Source organism: Astyanax mexicanus, chromosome 17, assembly GCF_023375975.1.
Source record: "Astyanax mexicanus isolate ESR-SI-001 chromosome 17, AstMex3_surface, whole genome shotgun sequence".
In the NCBI taxonomy this organism is placed as follows: domain Eukaryota; kingdom Metazoa; phylum Chordata; class Actinopteri; order Characiformes; family Acestrorhamphidae; genus Astyanax; species Astyanax mexicanus.
This window is the reverse complement of record NC_064424.1, coordinates 32383258-32396637: the sequence shown is the minus strand read 5'-3', so window position 1 is coordinate 32396637 and position 13380 is coordinate 32383258. Positions and strand designations below refer to the sequence as shown.

At 38.3% G+C, this 13380-nt stretch overlaps 1 protein-coding gene across 1 annotated transcript in view; it reads right to left on the bottom strand.

Moving 5' to 3' along the window:
• ric1 (RIC1 homolog, RAB6A GEF complex partner 1) overlaps nucleotides 1-13380 on the bottom strand; it is a 57720-nt gene that overhangs the window by 21322 nt on the left and 23018 nt on the right. Inside the window, exon 3 of the mRNA XM_007230601.4 lies at nucleotides 3437-3516. Coding sequence (XP_007230663.3) covers nucleotides 3437-3516 — 80 coding nt within the window. The remainder of the gene's footprint in view (nucleotides 1-3436; nucleotides 3517-13380) is intronic.

The following is a 13380-nucleotide window of genomic DNA, read 5'->3' as shown; positions in this document are numbered from 1 at the left end:
AGCAATTTCAGCAGATGAACGAGTAGATTTAAAGCTGTGGTCACGCCAGACATTTGCAGTTTATGTTTCCTACCGAAACGAGAGAGGCACTGTAGCTTGACTGGAGGTCTGCTCACCAAAAAGTCATTGTTTTAGTGCAGTTAGCGTGCTAATATTAGCCAGTAAAAACAGTAGCTAAACAATATATGTACCACAGATAATATGTCATTCCATAAATAGTCACTATAGTACATTAACACAGTTTTAGTTTAAAGCTACATATAGCAGCTGTGTTTGGTGCAGCGAAGTGTTTTAAGTTATCAATTGTGATTACCTCCTCTCAGCAGAAGAGCAAATTGTGGGATTAGCATGCTAGCTTACTAAATCTTCATATATTCACTACAGTACAGTGCGACACACTGCAGTGGTGGGGCAGCAGGTGATGTGTGTCTTAGTGACTATAAACAGTACAATAACTGAAAGATGACTATACAGTCTGCTGAGTGACTGTATATGCACACTCTCTTTTTAATTAGTTTATTTAGAGCCAGTGTAGGAGAAATGGTCCTTGACTGAGAACTGATACACTCTAAAATGCTATACTTCCATCCAAATTCCTAATTATGGTCGACACTATAAAATTCCATTGTTAATGTAAACAGTATTAAAGCCACTTCCTGTGACATCAAGATGCACAGACACTGCTAGTAGTGTTGTAGTCAAGATCTCTAGCGACTGAGTTTGAATTAATAAAGAGAGAAGACCATGACAAAATAGTTATTCATCATATAAAAATGTAAAAGAAAAAGAAAAAAACATGAATTAGGATGCATTATACTTGATACAAATACAGCATCAATTATACAGTCTAAAAGTATGATTCATTCCTAAAGCTGATGTCTGTAGGTTTTGGGATTTGGGGATTTCTCTCTGGAGAGAGTAGGTAATTGCACCGAGCATGCGGAAAAATCATTTTAAACTGGGTGGGTGTGATGCGGTCTCCTTTCAGAGGAGAGGAATCCGATTCCAGATTATGTTCAGAAAGAGAGAGAGAGAGAGAGAGAGAGAGAGAGAGAGTAAAAGAGCATGCTTAGTCAGACTCAGCATCCTTCACAGAGCTTTCTCTACCGTTCAAACGCAAATCTGATATTAATCCTGGTATTAGCGCGGACTCTATCGTGTTCCTTTTTGGCTTCGGAGCTTGCTTTACTCCTTCATGTCTTTGATTTTATTATGAGTGATTGAGCTCTGACTTTCCCCTTCTGAAGTCAAGATGTGTGACGTGGCCAGAAGAACTTCCGCAAAAAGCGACCAGACCATTTTTTAGAATAAATATATTAGGCTTAACAGGGATGGTCATTCCAGCACACTGGTATAATTAAACACAATATTTTATCCCTTCTCCACTGCTTTCAGTTTAGAAACAAAATAATACAGCCTACCACTTTTATATAGTATTGTCTTACCAAAATGTGTAAACACAAAATAAAATAACCAAAATCAGTTTTTTGTAGGTTATTTTGATTCTCAGTTATAAAACTCAAAATAACGAAAATACAGCTAGCTAGTTGCCAGCTCAGTGTGGGCCTTTAGTAGGTCCTGAGGAATTTAAAAAATCGTATCAGCTTTATTCATACTATTATTAAATTACTGTAAAGCCCTAACAACTAAATGAAGCTTTATTGCTTGGAAAGATGTGTAGATGTAGATGTTACAGGAACATGACGTTTGGCTTTTCTTAGTTTGTTAAAGAACATGTTCACCAGTTTGTTTTATCTCCTCACAGCTGAGTAGATAATTTAGCAAGCTTTTACTTTAAACAATACATGTACATGTACAAGCATAATTATGGCAGATAAATGCAGACTTACAAAATAAATATGATATGAATACCAAAATCAGTTTTGAAATTACATACATGAGACAGTGCAGTATAGTCTTAAGCTAACTATTTCTTGAACCTGAATGTTAAACAGGAATGCTGTCCGCTCAGATTGCCAACTTCCAACTTCTGAGGAAAACAGAAAGGAGCATAAGCAGCTTCCTCCTCAGCGTTTGGAATTTTTTTTGTGAATATTTTTTGCAGGCCTATTTGTGGAATGCAGTGCCCAACGATCTCTCTCTCTGCTGAGTCAGTAGTAGAGTTTATAAACTACAGTCGCTGATGACACCAAAATCAATACATGTTGCGTAATAGCGCACACACATTTGCGCACACACACACACTGTCAAATGTGACGTAATTGCGCTTACATATAGAGACGTTTGAGTTTGTGCTGTATTGACTCTTATATGGACTTTGCCCTGCCAAAGTGGAATAACACAAAATCCTTAACTCACAATGACGACACCTTGTGCTACCACTCACTGGCCACTTTATTAGAAACCCCTACTACATTTGTGCTCCCACTCATTGGCCACTTTATTAGAAACCCACTACTACTTTTTTGTGCTTCCACTCACTGTGCACTTTATTAGAAACCCATACTAACTACCCTGTGCTTCCACTCACTGGCCACTTTATTAGAAACCCATACTAACTACCCTGTGCTTCCACTCACTGGGCACTTTATTAGAAACCTCTACCACTTTTGTGCTCTCACTCATTGGCCACTTTATTAGAAACCCCTACTACTTATGTGCTTCCATTCACTGGCCACTTTATTAGAAACCCCAACTACATTTGTGCTTCCACTCACTGGCCACTTTATTATAAACCCCTACTACATTTGTGCTTCCATTCACAGGCCACTTTATTAGAAACCCCCTACTACTTTTGTGCTTCCATTCACTGGCCACTTTATTAGAAACCCCTACTACATTTGTGCTTTCACTCACTGGCCACTTTATTAGAAACCCCCTACTACTTTTGTGCTTCAATTCACTGGCCACTTTATTAGAAACCCCTACTACTTTAGTGCTTCCACTCACTGGCCACTTTATTAGAAACCTCTACTAACTACCTTCTGCTTCCACTTACTGGCCAATTTATTAGAAACCCCTACTACTTTTGTGCTTCCATTCACTGGCCACTTTATTAGAAACCCCTACTACATTTGTGCTTCCACTTACTGGCCACTTTATTAGAAATCCCTACTACATTTGTGCTTCCACTTACTGGCCACTTTATTAGAAACCCCTAATAACTACCCTCTGCTTCCACTTACTGGCCAATTTATTAGAAACCTCTACCACTTTTGTGCTTCCACTCACTGGCCACTTTATTAGAAACCCCCTACTACTTTTGTGCTTCCATTCACTGGCCACTTTATTAGAAACCCCTACTACATTCACTACATTTGTGCTTTATTAGAAATACCCATAACCTTGTGCTCCCACTCACTGGTAACTTTTTAAGAAACACCTACTACCCTTAGCCTCCATTAACTGGACAGTTTATTGGAAACACTATATATGTGCTTCCAGTCAGAAAGCTATAATTAGTTATTTCACTCACTTTGGGTAGACGGGTTCGTACAGATATTTGTCGTCTCCTCCGCCGATGATGTCGAACAGGAGCACATATCCGTTGGCAGCCTGAAAAACAGAGAAATTATTGATGTGTGAGATTGGAGGTCACTGATTACCCATTCAACTCACTGCAGCACAATACACACTGGATAACAGAACAGGAGACACTGATACTGCTGGACACACATCCAGTTTCCACAGCAGTTTCCACAGCTGATTTTACCCCAGACCACCTCTGAGGCTAAAAGCATTCATGGTTCAGTAAGTGTGATTGATGAACCCTGGTTTAGGTACTTTCAGGTGTGAATACGCTCCAGGTCATGTGTTTGTCACATTGCATACATTTAGTCCTGTAAGTTTTTGGTTTCACACTGCAGTTTAGTAAAGAACGTTACTATTTTCTGTTGTCAGAGCCTACAAGGGCTGGGTTTCCCTATACTTGACAAGTATACTTGGTTAGTTTGTAGAATGTTGTCACATTCAGTGTGTTGTCTTTCCAGGTGTTCAAATTCGGTCTCTCTAATGGTACAGAAAATTCACGGTTCAGTTCACACCTCGGTATAAACCACACGGTTCAGTACATTTTTGGTTCGTTTGGTTGAAAACATTAAAAAGTCTTGGCATTCTGTATAGTCTCACCTTTATTAACTTTATAATAACAATGGAACTTCATTATAATCATGTTTTGTTTTTTGGGATGGAATGTTGTAATCTTTTGGAACTTGTTGGAACAAACAAACAGTGAACATAATTGTGGGACTTTATTAAGAACTTTAACTGTTTAAACTATAAATATTTTTTCCTAAGAATATTACTGGACGCATTACAGTGTTTACCTTCTTTTAAGAAATATCCAAATTAGATTGTTAAAAATAAAAGAGAGCGAAAGAGACAGGCAGGCAGCGTGAGCGAAAAAGAGAAAGAAAGCGAAAGAAAGCAAGAGAGGGACTGAGAGTGAGAGAGAGAGACAGACAGAAAGACAGTACGAATTCCATACACTGCGTTTACACTGGAAAGCGACAGGTGATTTTGTGGCGCTCTCTGCTCGTGTGTCCCAACTTCCAGTCAGAGCTAAACTTCTCAGCGCAGACTACGGGCTAAGTCAGTAGCGAGTTGCTAATATCAACAGTGCTACAGCTACACTTTCCGGGTTAGGTTCATTGGTTCCACAAGTCTCCTATAGACTGTCTAACTGTCCTTTAATTCTGCATGTGTTCATGCATACCAAACCATGGATGATCGTAAAGAATACACGTACTGATACACCCACAGGAATCAACAGCAAAATCTGCTGTAAAAGGAGCAAGAAGGGGAGTCAGATTTTGACACAACACAACTTTTTCTTCTTATATTTTTAAATGGACAATAGCATGCTTCAACTTATAATTAAACTATAATTCCCTTTTGGTCTGACCAATTTTGGCCATATGGTCCAGAGTGTGGTTCACACCTGCTATTTTGATTTGAAACAAACAGAAAACTTTGAAGTTCTAAACCAAACAATTTAGTTGTAAAAGCATTATAAGACTTCCAAAGGAAACCATGAGAGTTTTTGTTACATAGCTGTTAAGAATGAACCCCAACCACAAGGCACATTGCCCCCTATGTGCTCTGTTTTCAGCTGGATTGTTGGTAAACAGTCTTGAGATGAATCACAGGTGAAGCTTTAGTCTGCAGCTGTTCTCTCAGAGCTGCTGCTGATACTGAAAATCTTCAGTGTTGATTTGGACTCGTAAACAAAACTGATAGAAAAGAAAAAAGACAGACCAGACAAAACACTCTGGGGCGCAAAAACTTTCGAGCAGCCGTCTCCACGGCAACAGCACAAAAAGCAGGAACGTTAAAACGGGAAGCGGAGACAGTAATTACCCACTATGCCATGTCAACAGACGCTCAAGATGGACAGAGTGGTGGAGGAGCGCCAAATGACAAGCTTACTCACTCAGAGTGAAAGAGACTAGAGACAAGAGGAAGAGAAAAGAAAGAGAAAAAGAAAGACATAAGAGTAAGAGTACAACAATCAAAAAAGAGAGGAGACTGAAAAAGACAAAAGTACAGGAGAGGGGCAGAGAGAGCAAGAGAGGGGGGGTAGTTGGCAGGATCTGTTGGTGGAAAATGAGGTAAAAGGAAGATGAATTAAAACACGTGGACATATTTTTGGAAGGACACAAGGAGAGAGATAGAGAGAGATCAGGAGAGAGAGAGAGAAAGAGAGAGAAAAAGAGAGAGAAAGAAAGAGAGAGAAAAAGAGAGAGAGAGAGAGAGAAAGAGAGAGAAAAAGAGAGAGAGAGAGAGAGAGAAAAAGAGAGAGAGAGAGAGAGAGAGAGAGAGAGAGAGAAAAAGAGAAAGAGAGAGAAAGAGAGAGAAAAAGAGAGATAGAGAGAGAGAGAGAAAGAGAAGGAAAGAAGGAGGGAGGAGTGGGGAAGGGAAAATGTGTGTTTGGTTATTGCAGAACTTAAAGTTCTAGCTTTTAAAGGAAACCTGTAAAAACACAAACTGTCATGATAACTAATATTTTTGTTTGGACAAAATGCCAAATGCTGTCCCCCCAAAAAATGGGATATTATAGCCATTTTAAGACATTTTGTTCCAGTGATATAATAAAATAATAATAGCACAATAATGCAAACACGCCCTTTAAATAAATAATTAATTGATCCACCATTAGAATGACAAAATAAATATTTTACAATATCCTACATCCTACAAAAATTAATATGAGGCTGTTTTAATTCTAGGTAATTTATTGTAATATGCTATCTCCTTGTTTAAAAACACATAATGGAAAATATTGAGGTCAGCACAAATGATTGAGGTCATGTACATTTATTTTACAATCAGTCAATGTCTTAATTATTGTGACAAGCCAACTAAACAAGCTGCCGTGAATCACTCATTAGATGAAGGACAAAATGAAGAGCATTGATTCAGCACCTGGGCAGACGAGAGAGTAGGCTTGGGATGTTCTTTCAGGGGAGCAAATAAGGATGCACTTAATTCATCTTATTGTCCATGAAAACAAGAGGGGAGGTCTTTGTTTAATTTATATTTGTTTATATTTTTTCTTATTTGGGGATTAATTAACTAGGGTATTAATAGGTTCTCAGGTAGTGGGTGGTGCTCTAGTTGCTTTGCCATCATCAGGGATTGCTTGAATGTGTTTTTTTGGTTCATATGGCTCCTTATTTGACTACTCTGGCATTAATTCATTTTCAGGTGTACATTTTCATTTAAATACCATGTTTAGCTGTTAAATGTTTTGATATTTATTGAGAAGATGTAATCTTTTGAGTTTGAACTAACCCTTACATTCTGTTTCTGTACCAAGCACAGTTACGAATTAATGATAAGTTGATACTGAAATTTGGAGTTATCAGATTTTAATACCCGACATTGTCGATTATGTCAACTAAATACTGCAGCCCTAGTTATCAAACAGCTCTTGTGGGCCAGAGCCTATTCTCAGAATACACACACACACGCTGTTCCAGGCTCTTATGTACGTGCCATAACCACCACATATCAAAGCAAATGACACTCTGGCTACATGGAGTACAGGCAGCGACAATCACCTGAGAGCTGCTCCGGGCTCTGTTTCCGCGGCAACCAGAAAGCTAACGACACGGGAATGGGGTTGAATTACCGCAGAAGCTAAAGCGACCACAGGTAACCCCCCCACACCCCCACCAACCCTGATCCTTGTGTGTTAGATGACACCACAATGCAGAGACAGCAAAGTGATAGGTCTCACACTTGTGCACACACTCCAAGTGTGTGTCGTACGCATACTTTTCAGCATGTATGGTCTTGTTGAAGGAACCTCTGGGCCTCTTTTGCTCTTCTTTAGAATTTGAAGGCTAGAACAAGCTTCGTCATAGACATGTAAAGCTTTTAAAAGTGCTGCTAAAAGAATGCCACCGGAGCTAAACATACTTGAATGAGAACACTAACTCTTAATCCTGTAACATCGGCTAACTGACAACTGGCTAAAATATCAATAAGTGATGGAGACAAGGAAGGACCAGCCTACCCATCAAAAAGGTTAAGACAATGATTTTTGACCTCCAAATAAGAAATAACTGATTATGGTTAATTTTCTTGGTGTCAAGTGGATTTGTATTGGCTGGATTTACATTCTCATAGACTTTTTTTGCATTTTAAAACACATGGGGGGGCGATATGGCTTTCATTTCATTATTTAGTAACTGTACACTATAGCAAGGGCAGGGAGTTATTATTTATTACACCAAGTTTGGTTCACCAGACCTCCAAAGTAATGTTGCGAACAAGGGGTATAACTTGCCCTATCTTGCCAACTACAGAACCAAACTCAGACCACCGACCACAAATTTCCAAACGCAAGACATCAGTGGTCACACTTGCATTGAGCAGGCCTCTATTTTCATATAGTATATGCAGCATTTGCCATTTACCCAAATTTTAACTGGTTCAAATACAAATGTGTCAGTATGACCACAAAGTAAATGGGGACTAGAATCTAACAATGTATCATTCTTTATCTTTGTCCAAATTAAAGTAACCAAATTACAAGTATAATCACACCCTTAATTTTGAGCTTAAATTAATCTTAAGCCTCATCTTCCACTGACTTACACATTTAAACAGGCATTCTTCACTTAAAACCCTTTCAAGTCTGGACGTTAAGTTAATTTCTGTCTGGAAAATCCATCAAAGACAAAACAACCAGGCCCTGCAGAGTCTCCATCACGCGAGGCTTCCATTTAAAAACAAAGCACATCTGTTAAAATGAGACACAGCCACAGCCAAACAAAATAGAATAAATGTGGAAACACGTCTACAGATAATAACGGTGTGCTTCAACCAACAATGGTCAGTCCTGAACGGGGAAAAAAAAAAAAAAAACGCTGGGCAAATTGGCTTTAAAGCTGTTTATTTGGAGCGCAATAAAAAATACAAATAAACTATTTGTTTTGATTCCTGAGTGAGTGTTAATATAGCCACTTCCTGCACTACTCTGGACAAAGGCCAGTACTTTCAGTGGGGAAATCCTTCATTTTAACCATTTCAGACCTGAATTATCTCCAGTGATGGAAAAAATATAAGAATGTTGTTTTCTGTATATAATGCACAGAAAATTAGACTCTAATATTCTACTATAAGAACTACTAAGCAACGAAATCCAATTCACTAAAATATTTATTTTATATTTTCATTGCATTGGAAGCTTGTGTGTAATATTTTACATTCCATGATCTTTATTTCATAAACCATCCCTAAAAAGTAAAAAAAAACCTAAAACATGATTAAAGTGTTCTTAGTCACATGAAATTAGTCCAAATGAGCTGTTTCTGCCTTAATGGCTCTGGTACTTGTTCATTGGCTGGTTTATGGTCTATTCTGATGTGCATGTGTTATGTGTTATGTGCAACAAAACATTTAAAACAAAGAAAAAACACATTATGTCCATTGTAATGGATGCAGGTTCTGAGAGGATTAAAGGAAAATGTACATTTTTGGAATTTAGAACATTATTTTGAAGCATTTCTATTGTCCTATTCATTAAAAAATCCAAAAACAATGTAGACAACTGATAGACTCACATTATATCAGAAAGTTAAGTGATTAAGTAAAATCAGGCTGATTATATTAAACAGGTCTGGGATACACTGTATGGCCAAAAGTATTAAGACCTGCTCATTCACTGCATATTTCTTCCTAAAGATGCTAAAATAAAAGCGATCCTGCTTTTATTTGAGCAACTTTTTCTACAGTCTGGGGGCTTTCAGATCTTGGAGCACTGCTGTGATGATTTGATTGCATTCAGCGACAAGATAATGAGAGGGAGGTCAGGATGTGGGATGATTACTATTCCCCAACTCATCCCAAAAGTATTAGATGGAGCACAGTCATTCCACTCCTTTCTAGTTCACACCTGGCATTAAGCATGGTGCTAACGGGTTCATGCTATCCTGTCTAACCAGTACTAGCAAAAGTGATATGTTATAAAATTAAATAGATAAATGCATCATTTATTTAGTAGACCAGTAAGAGATTCCTGTGCACTGTTTTAAAAAAAATGTTCAATGGACAATCCAGGAGCTGGAACTAAACAGAAGAAGGCAACCTAGTCAGTTCAGTCCTGTTTATTTTATATTTATTTTATATCATATGAGTACCTGTATTTAATCCATGGCGGCTCCACTTCACAATTTACAGTACTTTTGTTCAGAATTATTGTATTTCTTTTTTTTTTATTATTATTATTATTTTAGATAATTCATAAATGTTTTTCTAACGCTTTTGCTATTTATTTATTTATTTATTTTATATTTTGTTTATGAAGTTTCTTATTTTAGGTTAACCGAAATAAATACTTGATTTTAATTTATTTTTTCAGACATTTTAACTTGTAAATGCTCGAAAATGCTGGAATGCTGAAAATGAGGGTTACCCTCAATGTATTCCTGAGTAAAAATAACGCTTAATTGATTGATTGATTAATTGATTGATGTATAAATAAATTATATACTCAAATGCCCCATCTGGCTGTACTCAACTTTGACCTTTGATTCAAGAAGCCCCAGCAACACAAATTCAAACAATCGGTTCGCATGGGGTTCTCCATTTTGGGCCCCAATTCAGGACAATGTGTGAGCACATTACAATACTCGGTTGAGGGCGACAGAACACCCATGAATGCCTGGCCTTCCTGTTATTGTTGGTTGTGAGCTGGTGGATGGAGGAGGATGAGGATACACTCTCCAAACATCAGAGTCATCACAAACCGTGAAGTTTCCAGAATGTTGCATTATATTCTCAGTGTTCAGAGTTTTATTTTAGATGCTAATGATTGTGATTTGTAGCTATTGTACAAACACGAATTATTTCTTTGGGGACTATTTGGCAGGACAACAATATGCATGTATCCTTCAAGCATTTCAATAGTAAGCTATTTTAGACCCAATATCTTCTTAAACCTTTGGAGATCCATGGTCAATTTATGGTCAGACAGCAGTTACTGTATTCAAAACAGTCAGTGTATGTAATTAAGTGTAGTAACTTTCTGTGAGGAAGCTTTCAGAGGGTCAGACATCTGCTTCCATTTACCACTGTGAATTACACATAGTGGCAAAACAAACAAAACAACGCACCCAAGATTGCAAAATTTAGCATGAAGTTATGTCTGCGTGGTCTGATGTGTGGATTTTTATCACAATGCTTTCCCTACTCACTCTTACTTACTTACAAGTAAGGCCTTTATGCCATTCAAGGATGCTTACAATTCCACACACACTCAATACACACTGGTGAGAAGCGGCAGCCAATCGCTCACAGCGTACTCTCAACCGGAACGACCATCCACCTTTCCATACCACAACTTTGCCATTCCATATCTTGGCATACAGTCACACACCTCCTGTTAAGTGGGTAGCATACCTCCTGGTGAGAGATCATTTACTGCTGGACACAGTAAGATAATTTTCTGGGCAATTTAGAATATCCAGTTTAGCTCATCAACATGTTTTTGGACTGTGGGAGGAAACCAGATGAAACCCACACAGACATGGGGAAAACATGGAAACTCCACCCAGATAGGGACTTGATCCCAGTGCTGGGAGGCAATCATGCTAACCACTTAGCCACCGTACCGCCTCTATGAAAAGGCTCTCAGAGGTTACTTTTGGGTAGCGTACCTCCTGATGAGATATCATTTACTGACGGACACAGCAAGGTATTTGCAAAGTTAACAGACTTTGAGAGGGTGTTTCACAGGATTGAGAGAAGCAAGATGGTTATTCAGAAGAATTACGTTCCATCTGGTCTGTCCAACAGCCAGTGATGATCTAGATAGCCACTGTATATAACAGTTGGTCACCCCTAGTAGTGATATAAGCCACATCAACAGCTCGCCAATTTGTGCAGAACATCCTGCTAGCACATGTTTTGCTGCTAGCTAATGGCAGGGCTTACAGCTGACAACTTTCAGCAGGATAATGTTCACCGACACACAGCATGTCAAAGTGATGCAACATATAAACACTTTCCTGGCTTGCTAGGTCACCAGATATATCATCAATCAAGTGTTTATGAAACCAGATGAAGCGTCAGCTTTGGCAAGCTCCAAGTGTGCAGCATTCTACTCCTTCCTGGTAAGTTGTTTGTGAAAATGAGTTTATGTTTAACTGTCTAGAAGAAAGTGTTTTCAATCATCTTAACTACTTAATCACATGTTAACCACTTAACTTTGTAGGAATTCTGAACAATTGGTGGAATTCCTCTCAATGATGGACTGTTATGTTGCATCACAATGCCTGTATCATGCTGCAACATGGAGTTCCTGTAGCTCAGCCCAAAACAGTCTGTTCACAGGACATTAGTTTTGTGGACGTTCTGTTCTATGCCAACACCCTTACCAAAAGGCTGTAAATATTTTAGAACTATTAATATATTCAATTATTATTATGCTTTTTAAAAATGTTTTACATGAAGTCTTCCAACAATCCCAGAAAGCCTTTAAGCAGGCAAAGATGTATGCATCTATGTATGCATTTAAATGGTTCTTTGAGTGGTCATGCTTCTATGTATAACCACTGCCTGTAGTAAAGAAACCTGCATAAACAGCACAAACACATGGAAAGGTGTTTATGACGTTAGCTGCTTTCGGAAGTACCCCTTTTCCAACGTTCCTCCCACAGTTAGGAGCCAAGCCTGAGCACAAGCACACAGCTGGCTGAACTAATGCTCGGCTGAGACGAGGGAAAAAATGACCTCAAAAGGCCAGAGCCTGGTTGCGCAAGACTATAAAATGAACGGAATGTTTCACTTCTAGTTTTGGTTTGGACTTGTATCCGTTCTATTGCCTCCGCCTCCTCCATTTTTGAACTTGCCTGTTTGATTACTCTTATAAGCCACAATGATGATAAACTACACTCTAAATTTAATAGGACCGTTCTCTGGCTAGAAGATCCACTTGTGAGTGTTGTAAGTGTTTATGACCTTGTTGTATGTATTAATAGTAAGTATGTGGTTGTGGTGATATTGGGTGTGGTAATAAATTATCAAATTAGGAAGCCTATTTACCACCCTGTTATTCCGATTTAACACCAGTTAAACACCAGATTTTTTGTTTTTGGTGATCTTATAAATTACCTGATGAGCCATTCTTTGACTGGCTGATTTACATTACTGAAGGGGGTCACACAAAAGCCACAAAATATATATATATATTTTTTAAATATAACAAAGGTACGATAATTATGCATCAAATAATCTATTCCTAACTCCACCGATCCACAGTCAGACAGATTGTGTACAAATGGAGGAAATCAAGACCATTATTAACCTCTGCAGGAGTGGTTGACCAACAAAGATCACGGTAAGAGAAAGGAGCAAAGTGTTTTTCGTTCAGAGAAAGGAAAACACTGCATTCCAGCCTAAGTACCTAATCCCATCTGTGAAACAGGGTGGTGTTAGCATCTGTAGCGCTGATTTGCTGCATCCATATAAGGATGACTTGCCATCATTGAAGGAACAATGAATTCTGAATTATACCAGAAATTCCTAAGCTGGATCCCAGGAGAATGTGGGCTATGCACCAAGACAATGACCCTAAGCACACAAGTTGATCTACCAAAGAAAGTCCTGACCTTAATTCAATAAAAAATGTTGCGGAAGCATCTGAAGCAGCAGTTCATGAAAGGAAACCCACCAGCATAACAGAGCTTCTTTTTTGTATGGAAGAATGGGGTAAAATTCCCCTGGGTGAACAGTTATCGGGAATGTTTAGTGTTGGTTATTGCCGCAGAAGGGGATTCACTTACTTTTGCCACTCACATATGTCATATTGCATCATTTTCCACAAGAAATACATTACCAAGTCTAATATTTTTGTATCATTGGTTTAATTTGGTTCTATTCTTAGGATGTTTTGGAAAAATTTGATTAAGA